The sequence below is a fragment of the Xenopus tropicalis genome, chromosome 1 (genome assembly GCF_000004195.4).
Source record: "Xenopus tropicalis strain Nigerian chromosome 1, UCB_Xtro_10.0, whole genome shotgun sequence".
Lineage (NCBI taxonomy): Eukaryota > Metazoa > Chordata > Amphibia > Anura > Pipidae > Xenopus > Xenopus tropicalis.
In genome coordinates, this window is record NC_030677.2 from 149,050,258 (window position 1) to 149,060,111 (window position 9,854).

The window sequence follows — 9,854 nt, forward strand, 5'->3', positions numbered from 1 at the left end:
TAAAGATTCTACTGAACAGCTGTAGGTGCATCAGGAAGGAACAGCTATGCCCCTTCCCCACAGAAGCATCTGACGAGTACTTGGAAGCAACTCCATTTAGATTTAATTTTAATTCAATATCAAAATGGACATGAAGATCCGAATCTATCATAGCCCATGTAACCCAGTTGGAGGCACTGAAATGATGTAATGTTGTAGACAAAAACTTTCAGTATTTTCTTACACCTTGATTGTAAATAAAACACTTTAAAACTCTGTCTTTACAGCCTGGAAAAATAGATCAATTTAATTTAAAAATGAAAAACCAGAGTCTTGTGTCTGAATTCATTTTCACTGGATTTCCTGAAGTGTATGAAACAGAAATTCTATTATTTGTTATGTTTTTGTGTGTCTATGTTATAATAATTATTGGAAATCTCATCATTATAACCTCTGTATACTGGGATACACGCCTTCATACACCTATGTACTTTTTCCTGGCAAATATTTCATTCCTTGAAGTTAGCATAGCAACAGTTGTAATACCTAAATTACTATCCATTTTGTTGTCTTCTAAAAAATCTATATCTTTGGCAAGCTGTTTTACTCAGTGCTATTTATACTTTTTATTGGGAACCATAGATTTCATTTACTTGGCAGCAATGTCCTTTGATCGGTATGTTGCTATATGTAATCCCTTGCACTATATAACCATCATGAGCTGGAGCACATGTTTTTATTTGACAGTGGGATCTTGGTGGGTTGGACTGCTCTTAGTTACATGCCCAGCAGTTGCCAAATTTATTCTGCCATACTGTGAGGCAAATAAGATCAACCATTTTTTCTGTGACTCTATCCCTCTCATGAAGCTAGCCTGTAAGGATACTACTCTTCTGGAGTTAATTGATTTTATACTGTATTTATTTGTGATAATGTGTTCTTTATTTATAACTATCATCACTTATTTTATGATTATAATTGTCATCCTTAGAATACCATCAGTTAATGGACGCCAAAAGGCCTTCTCAACTTGTGTATCCCATCTCTTGCTAGTATGTCTTGGTTATGGTGGCCCAATTTTCATCTATATTATTCCCAAAAAACAATATTCTCTTGATTTAAATAAGTTTGTAAGTGTAATAACAGTATTTGTAACTCCTACTCTAAGTCCTTTTATTTTATGTCTAAGAAACAAAAGTGTACAAGTTACATTAATGGATATGAGGGCTTATTTAAGACATACTAAGAGGGGCAGAATTGCACCCTTAGGATAACATTCACTTGGCACTTTCCCTTACCCAGGGCCAGGGGAAAAGTGGCCTCTCCACCTTGAACTGGTTGTGCCTTTGTTGACTTGTCTATGAAGTTGTCAGTGGCAGGGTTCCATTACACTAAGCTCCTGCTAGCTCTCTATAACTGGGTTCTTCACCAAAAACTGATTTTTATGTATGTATGTATGTATGTATATCTTTATTTATAAAGCGCTACTTATGTACGCAGCACTGTACAGTAGAATACATTAATACAAACAGGGTGTTAATAAGATAATAATAGATAAATACAAAGTATAACAATAAATACAAGATACATACAGCTGCAATAAGTTAAGAGTCGAGGACACAAGAGGAAGGAGGTCCCTGCCCCGTAGAGCTTACAATCTATATGGGAGGGTAACTCACAGACACAAATAGGCAAATATAAGTGCTGTAGGTCACAGTGGTTGACATTACATATAAGTGCTAGTTCCCAGATCAGGTGCTGGGTGAGTGCTCCAAAAGGTAGTCTTTAACTTTAGTTTTAAAAAGACTGAGGGAGGATTCTCTCCGGAGGAAATCAGGGAGGGCATTCCAAATGTAAGGGGCAGCAAGGCAGAAAGGTTTAAGTGGGGGGCGCAACCAAACGATTGCTATGCGAGGAACGAAGGAGTCGGCCAGGAACGTACGGAGACACAAGGGAAATTATGTAGTCAGGAGCAGAGGAATGGAGGGCTTTGAAGGTTAGAAGAAGAAGTTTGTAAGATATTCTTTATTTAATAGGAAGCCACGATAAGGACTTTAGCAGGGGAAGGGCCTGAACCCTCCTGGATGAGAGAAGGAGAATTCTGGCAGCAGTATTTAATATAGACTGTAGGGGGGAAAGATGGGAGTTAGGGAGGCCGGTTAATAGCAGGTTGCAGTAGTCCAGTCGTGACAGGATGAGAGCATGCATGAGCAGCCTAGCTGTTGCAGTAGAAAGAAAGGGACGAATTTTGGCAATATTGCGTAAGAAAAAGTGACAGGTTTTGACAGTGGTGTTAATGTGGTCAGAAAAGGAGAGACTGGAGTCAAAGATCACCCCCAAACAACGAGCCAAATCGACGGGGTTGATGAGGGTGCCATCAATAGAGATAGAAAAGGGGGGGTAGGACCAGGCTTAGGCAGAAAGATCAGTAAATCAGTTTTTGTTAGGTTCAGTTTGAGGTGGCGTTGGTTCATCCAGTTAGAGATAGCCAGGAGGCAGTTAGAGATTTGAGTCTCAGTTTCAACTGTTAACGAAGGGGTCGACAGATAAATTTGGATATCATCAGCATACAGATGGTATTTGAAGCCAAATGAACGGTTAAGATCTCCCAAAGACAGCGTGTAGAGGGAGAACAACAATGGCCCAAGTACAGAGCCTTGGGGTACCCCCACATTAAGAGGAACTGGAGATGAGGTTTTGTTAGCAATGGAGACAGTGAAAGATCAGTTAGAGAGATTAGAAGAAATCCAGGATGCAGCCTGACTACGGATACCAATCAAATGCAGAATTTGCATCAGGAGGAAGTGGTCAACTGTATTAAACGCAGCCGATAGATCTAGGAGGATTAGTATGGAAAAGTGACCTTTGGCTTTGGCAACCTGAAGATCGTTTGTAACTCTGCACAAGGCTGTTTCAGTAGAGTGTGCAGGCCGAAAACCAGATTGCAGAGGGTCTAATAAATTATGGGCGTTAAAAAAGTTAGTGATGCGGGAGAAGACAATATGCTCTAAGATTTTGGAGGCAAGAGGTAGAAGCGAGACAGGGCGGTAGTTAGAGAGACAGGACTGGTCCAGCGGTGCCTTTTTTAGGATAGGTTTGACACAGGCCTGTTTGAAGGAAGAGGGGAAGCTTCCAGAGGTCAGAGAAGAGTTAAAGATGTGAGTAAGAGCCGGAGTAAGTTCAGGAACACAGTGTTTAAGCAGAGAGGAAGGCATAGGGTCAAGAGAGCAAGTGGTGAGCGGAGCCGACAAAAGAAGGCGGGAGACTTCGGAGACAGTTACGGGACCAAAAGAGTTAAGACATGCAGAGGGGGGCTGAGGAAGGAGGAGCTGGTTTGTATTAGTAGAGGGGGGAATCTGATTGCGGATGCACTCCACTTTGTTCATGAAGAAATCAGCAAAGTCCTGGGGAGAGTGCATAAAGTGAGGTAATGGAGTCTGTGAGGGACGCAGAAGGGTATTGAAAATAGAAACCAGGCGTTGCGGATTGTATTTATTGTTGTTTATAAGGGTATTATAGTATTCCTGTTTAGCCTTCGATAGGGCAGAATTGAGGCAGGCTAATAGGAATTTATAATGGATAAAGTCTGCTTGCGTATGGGATTTCCTCCACATATGTTCCGCAGACCTCGTACAGGAGCGTAAGAATTTGGTGCGCACATTCAGCCAGGGGCGTGGGTTTTGAACCCGAGTACGCTTAGGCTGAAGGGGTGCAAATAAGTCAATGGTGGAGGCTAGTGTACTGTTGTACTCGCTAACCAGGGTATCAGGGTCAGACATCTCGTCAAAGGAGGAGAGACTGGACCTGAAAGAGCGAGCTAAGGCCGGGAGATCTACGTCACGTGTATTTCTAATTAATACAGCGGGGGAAGGAGCAGGTTGGGAAGGAGTGAGAGACATAAAATGTAACCAGGTGATGGTCAGTGAAGGGGAAGGGGACACTGTTAAAATCAGAAAGGGACAGATTTTTAGTAAAGACTAAATCCAGAAAGTGGCCATCCTTATAAGTCCACTGCTGGAGTTCAAAGGAGGAGGTTAGGCGGAGAAAACGTGAGGGCCAGGGTTGCGAGGGATCATCAATGTGGGAGTTGAAATCCCCAAGGATGATTGCAGGGCCGTCAGTAGAGAGGAAAAAGGAGAGCCAGGTTTCAAAATCAGAGAGGAAGGTAGCAGGGGAGGAGGCTGATGGGGGCCTGTAAATGACAGCCACCCGTACAGAGAGAGGATGGAAGATTTTAAGTGCATGCACCTCAAATGAGTTAAAAGAAAAAGCTGGTGGAATAGGAATAGGTGCAAACTGACAACGGGAGGAGAGGAGAATTCCAACTCCCCCACCACGTCCAGTGGTCCGGGGGGTGTGGGAGAAAGACAGACCGCCATGAGAGAGCGCAGCTTCAGTGGCGGTGTCATCCTGCAAGAGCCAGGTTTCTGTTAGCACAAGGAGATGAAATAATTTAGAGCAGAACAGATTGGATTAGTGTAGCTTTGTTAGTTAAGGAACGGACATTAAGAAGGGCACAGGAAAACGGAAGGCAGGAGGAGGGAAGAGTGGGAACCTGAATAAGGTTAGAAACAGCAGAGGAACGACAGGTCTTAGGCATGGGGACAGAAGGACGATGACGGATATAAGTAGGTATGTAAGCTATAAATATATAGGTATGTAAGCTGTAAATATAATTCTAAGCAATGTTTTAATATGCATTCATTAACAATGTTCAATAATTTGAAAGTTATTTGTAATTGATTTTGAAAGCAGTGTTTGGTTATCACTTTCTGTTTTCTGGGTCAACCTATTAAAACAGTGTAAGAGGAGTCAGGTATCCTCCACAGCTGGCTAAAGACAAAGTAAGCAGCCAGACAGATACTGCTTTCAATAATAATTACATTTACATATCATTTTAAAACCATTAAAGGACAAGTCAACCCAGAATATATTTTTGCCTAATAAAAGAAAACAAACTTCTAAGCAACTTTGCAATATACATTCATTACAGATTTGTAATGTTTTTTTGAGTTATTTGTATATATACCTGCTGTCTGTCCTTTTCTATTCTCTGCTGTGGTGGTTCTGACTCTTGAAACAATGTAACACAAGGCAGCAGATTAACAGACCTGACTTGCTGGAGGAGACTGACCTTTGCAACATTGTTAAAAAGTAACAACCAGGAGTTCAGCAAATGCTGAACCTTTTACTCGCCCCCACATATAGAGAATATTCCAGAAGAGACATGTTGTTAACAGATGCAACATTGTTATAACAGGTAGCGGGTGTGGTCATCGACCTAATCTTTTGGACCAACCATAGACCAGTACTACTTGAAATTGATTACTAGATATCTAGGAAGGCCAACTGGAAGCTAATTCCAGCATTATCTAAATAAGGAACTACGTGAAGCCATAACAGACTTTTTTATAGATAGTAATACCCCAGAAATATCACAGACCACCAAATGGAACGCCCATAAGCCAACCATCAGAGGCCTTCTAATACTACAAAACCTTTACCTTAAAAGGCAAAAGGCAGAAACCAGGAAAGAACTCTGGCACAAACTGACTGACCTGACAGCCCCAAATAAACAGAACCCCACACAATGTAGAGCAGCTCAAAAACAAACCATTAGAGACCAGCTAAGAGTGATTGACTTGACCAGATGTGAAGCTGAAGGCAACTGCGCAGAACACTACTTATCACAACAGATTAAAAAGATCAAGCCAAAACCTTAATAGCCAAATAAACCAGAATGGCACCACCGCGCAGCACCCCCAAGACATAGCTAATGCTTTTGCAGATTATTATGTTGCACTCTACAATATAAAAGACTGTAACACACAGAGCTGCCCAGTGAATATGGAGTGAAGTGGGAACTGCATAATAAGGTACAAAAGGGTAAATAGAAGGAGGCAGTTACTGTAGGTGAAAAAGAACAACTGGATAAAAGTGGGACTATAATTAATTATTTTAAGCTAAATGTAAAAGTATCTTCATATTAGCATTCTTATCTTGATGCTTAGTATGGCAGCTTCAAGGCAGGAGGGTCAAGGGGTCCTCCATCCACCTTTCCCTAATCTGCAACTGCCAACATTATATATTTATGAAGGGTTCACAGGGGGTCCCACTGAGTGTCCTATATTAATTATTTGATTATTAAAACTTAGCAGTAGCTGCTGCATTTCCCACCCTAGGCTTATACTCGAGTCAATACGTTTTTCCAGTTTTCTTAGGTAAAATTAGGTACCTCGGCTTATATTCGGATCGACTTATACTCGAGTATATATAATTCTCCAAGAATTCGGCACAATCTCTTACTTCAAAGTCCATTCGGACAAAACACAAGCCTACCTTTAGGCCTCAACCCAATACTGCTAGATGACCTGAAAAACACCTACCTATTGGTGGCGAAATATTCAGAAGGGAAAAGCAAATACATGACTATGTGGGAAACAGAACTTACAACAAACTTAACAGAAACTACAAATGGAACTTTCGGACTGGGAAGAAGTCCAAAAAAGTGTTAGAAGTGCCACCAGATGTGGAAACTACCTATAACAGTATACATAGCAACACAGTAAGTTAGGTCGAAAAAAGACATACGTCCATAAAGTTCAACCATAATGCCTATATATAACTTGCCTAACTGCTAGCTGATCCAGAGGAAGGCAAAAAAAAAACCCATCTGAAGCCTCTCTAGTTTGCAGGGGAGACAAAATTCCTTCCTGACTCCAAGATGGCAACTGGACCAGTCCCTGGATAAACTTGTACTAAGAGCTATCTCCCATAACCCTGTATTCCCTCACTTGCTAAAAAGTCATCCAACCCCTTCACAGCTCACAGTAAAAAATCCTTTCCGAATATTTATTCCATAACTTTATGGAAGTTTCACGAAACAATTTGCCAATGCCGAAATGCGTAAGTTCGCTGCGAATCAGTGCCGAAAAAATTCACTCATCACTAATCAATAGGCATGTTATACAGATGTTCAACAACAAGACATAATTGACATACAGTGTATGTAAACCAGCAAAACAGCATTATACCCGGACTGGGCCCCGGCCTTGGTGGGCCCCAGCGGCCCAGACCCAACCCTATTACCGCTTCCTTTGGCCTCCAATGTCCTCACCTGACGCATTTCAAATATGTGCCTTCAGGGGAGGACGTCGGACAGGGGCCCCTTTGGGGGGGTTAGGGGTGAGCGGCAGTGGGGGCCCCTGCGGGGGATGCAGCCAGAGGAGGCACCTTGGGGATGCTTCAATACGGACCCTGCTTGAGCATGCACAGTTTGGGCTAGTCAGAAATCAGCTTCAACTGCGCATGCTCAAGCATGGTCCGTGTCGGTGGTGAGACCCGAAGAATGTTCACTTGAAGGGAAGAAGTTGCCCTGCTGCGCTGATCTGCTTTTTTAGGTTGGGTTTTTCTATAGGGACAGTTTTTAAAGTTACAGGCTATGCAAGAATGGAGAGGTGAGGGCTTTTATACTTGGGGGGGGTGGGGTGTAGTTCTCCTTTAACTTTGAGTAGGTTATAGAATGTCTTATTTTTAGCAAGTTCTCAATTGGTCTTTTGGTTTTTTTTATTAAGCTTTTGCTATGTTAGGCTGTTATTGCCACTATTGCCTGTTTATTGCTTTCTGATCTTTCTATTCAGGCCCTCTCATGTTCATCCTACATTCAAACCACTACTAGGTTGCTAGGGTAAGTTGGAACCTAGCAATCAGATAACTGCTAAAAAATCAAAACTGCAGTGTTAGATGAATTGCTAGCCCTGCTGTTGGAGCAGAATGTAAAATTACTGCACACTTTTTCTGTGTTAAATTGGTTACCTCTACAATTGTTTCTCAATGGATTAATTACTCAGTCAGTCAGACACCTTGGAGAAAAGGATACTTAATAAAATTCAGCAAATGTTAAAGATCTACCTCTATAAATGTACTGTATGTCTAACCAGACAGAACCATATGCATTCTCTTTTCTTTGTTTCTAAGGAACTGTAACATCGGGATTTTAGAGCATCATGAATGAGACAAACTTCTTGCAGGTATATTCATATCCTATTAAGATAAAGTTCAATTACTGGGGGTGCCAAATGTTAGGCAATCCATAGTTATAGTAATGACTTACCTGATACCCTGGTCCAGGGCTCCATGTTATCTGAAAACTGCACCGACCCGTTGTATCATCAGATCCAACTGATGATACAGTATCTCAGGTAAGATGTGCCTTAAAAGCACAAATTGTGGTCAGAGTAGCATACTTACTAACTTTCAACTTTTGACTCTGTCACAGATATCAGAGTGAATGACACCCACAGTCATTTTTGTGGTCCCACCAATTTATAATGCATTTGACGAGACCCTTATATTACTCCAAAATTGTGTCCTGATTTTCCCAAAAATAGCTGTTTTCTGTAAACGTTTAGTGGAATTATGAGGTTTAAAATACTAACCAGGTGCATATCAGAACATTGGAATGATTTACCTTTGTCCTTACCATACTCCAGTAAATATTGTATTTCTAATTAAAATTTACTTTTGTTCTTTTATCTTTTGAGTATTTAAAGAATATGTTGCTGGCATTTCGGGTTTTTTTTAATACTTGTTTTATTTTTAATATGATGGCTGAGCCAGAATCATGGGTCCATGTTTATGAAATAAAAAACATTATAATAGTATGGTAAACAATATTGTCACAAGAAATGTTTAGATATGTTTATTAAATAAAAATTTTGTTCTTGCTAATACAGTGTTTTTTTTAATTCTTGTTCTTTCATTCAGATGAATGTGGAAAATAACACCAATGAGTTTACCTTCATTGGCTTCTCCAGCCCTCCATTGATGAAGTTTTGGTTAACGCCTGCACTTCTATTTGCCTATGGTTTTACCATTATAGAAAATATTTTTCTGATTGCTGTAGTAAGAGTAGATAAGTATCTACAGACGCCCATGTATTTCTTTCTTGGACATTTTTCATTTCTGGAATGTTGGTATACTACTGTAATTATACCCAAAACACTGTACAATCTAATAACAAATATGACAACTGTTATGTTCTCAACCTGTATTTTACAAATGTATTTGTTCCTTTCTTTGGGGGCAACTGAGTGTCTGCTTTTAGCAGCTATGGCTTATGATCGTTATATTGCCATTTGTTACCCCCTTCACTATTCAATAATGATCAGCCATCATTTGTGTCTGTTGCTAGTTTGCCTCTCATGGTTAGGGGGGTTTATTGCTGCTGTTGTACCAGTTATTCTAATATCCAAAATACATTTTTGTAGCTTTAGGATCAATCACTTCTTCTGTGATTTCCCACCTATGATGCAGCTGTCTTGCTTTAGAAGAATATACATTGAGTTAACGGTATCTTTTATTTCATCAACAGTTATGATGAGCTCTTTCACTGTTATTCTTTTTTCATACATTAAAATTATAATTACTATATTTTTTATTCCTTCAAACAGAGGTTTGCACAAAACTTTTTCTACATGTGCTTCTCATCTTGCAGTGGTCTCCATTTATTATGCATCTGGTGCTTTCATGTATGCTCGGCCAAATGCACAAAAAACTGTGGAAACAAATAAACTGGTGGCATTATTTTATTCTGTAATAACTCCAATGCTAAACCCCATAATCTACAGCTTTAGGAACAGTAATGTCTTGCAGGCTATGAGGCGGTTTCTACATATTAAAAAGATTATTGTGTAACAGGAAACTAATATTGCTGATGCAAATTCTGCATTCCATTGGCATCCGTAATCAGGCGGCATCTTGGATCTTTTCTTACTTCTCTAACCGATCCTTCATTGTTTCTTATGCTAACAAAACCTCATCTCCAGTTCCACTTAATGTAGAGGTACCACAAGGATCTGTACTTGGGCTGTTGT

The 9,854-nt window shown here is 40.4% G+C and overlaps 2 protein-coding genes across 2 annotated transcripts; both read left to right on the top strand.

Moving 5' to 3' along the window:
- The first annotated feature begins 296 nt into the window (after nt 1–296).
- LOC100497930 (olfactory receptor 6M1) lies at nt 297–1,253 on the top strand. The gene has a single exon (XM_002932094.2). The coding sequence runs from the start codon at nt 297–299 to the stop codon at nt 1,251–1,253; it is 957 nt and encodes a 318-aa protein (XP_002932140.1).
- Nucleotides 1,254–4,594: 3,341 nt separating this feature from the next.
- On the top strand, nt 4,595–9,854 carry LOC116412293 (olfactory receptor 6N2-like). Its single transcript, XM_031906267.1, has 3 exons — nt 4,595–4,611; nt 6,445–6,544; nt 8,746–9,854. The coding sequence occupies exons 1-3, from the start codon at nt 4,595–4,597 to the stop codon at nt 9,673–9,675; spliced, it is 1,047 nt and encodes a 348-aa protein (XP_031762127.1). The 3' UTR covers nt 9,676–9,854.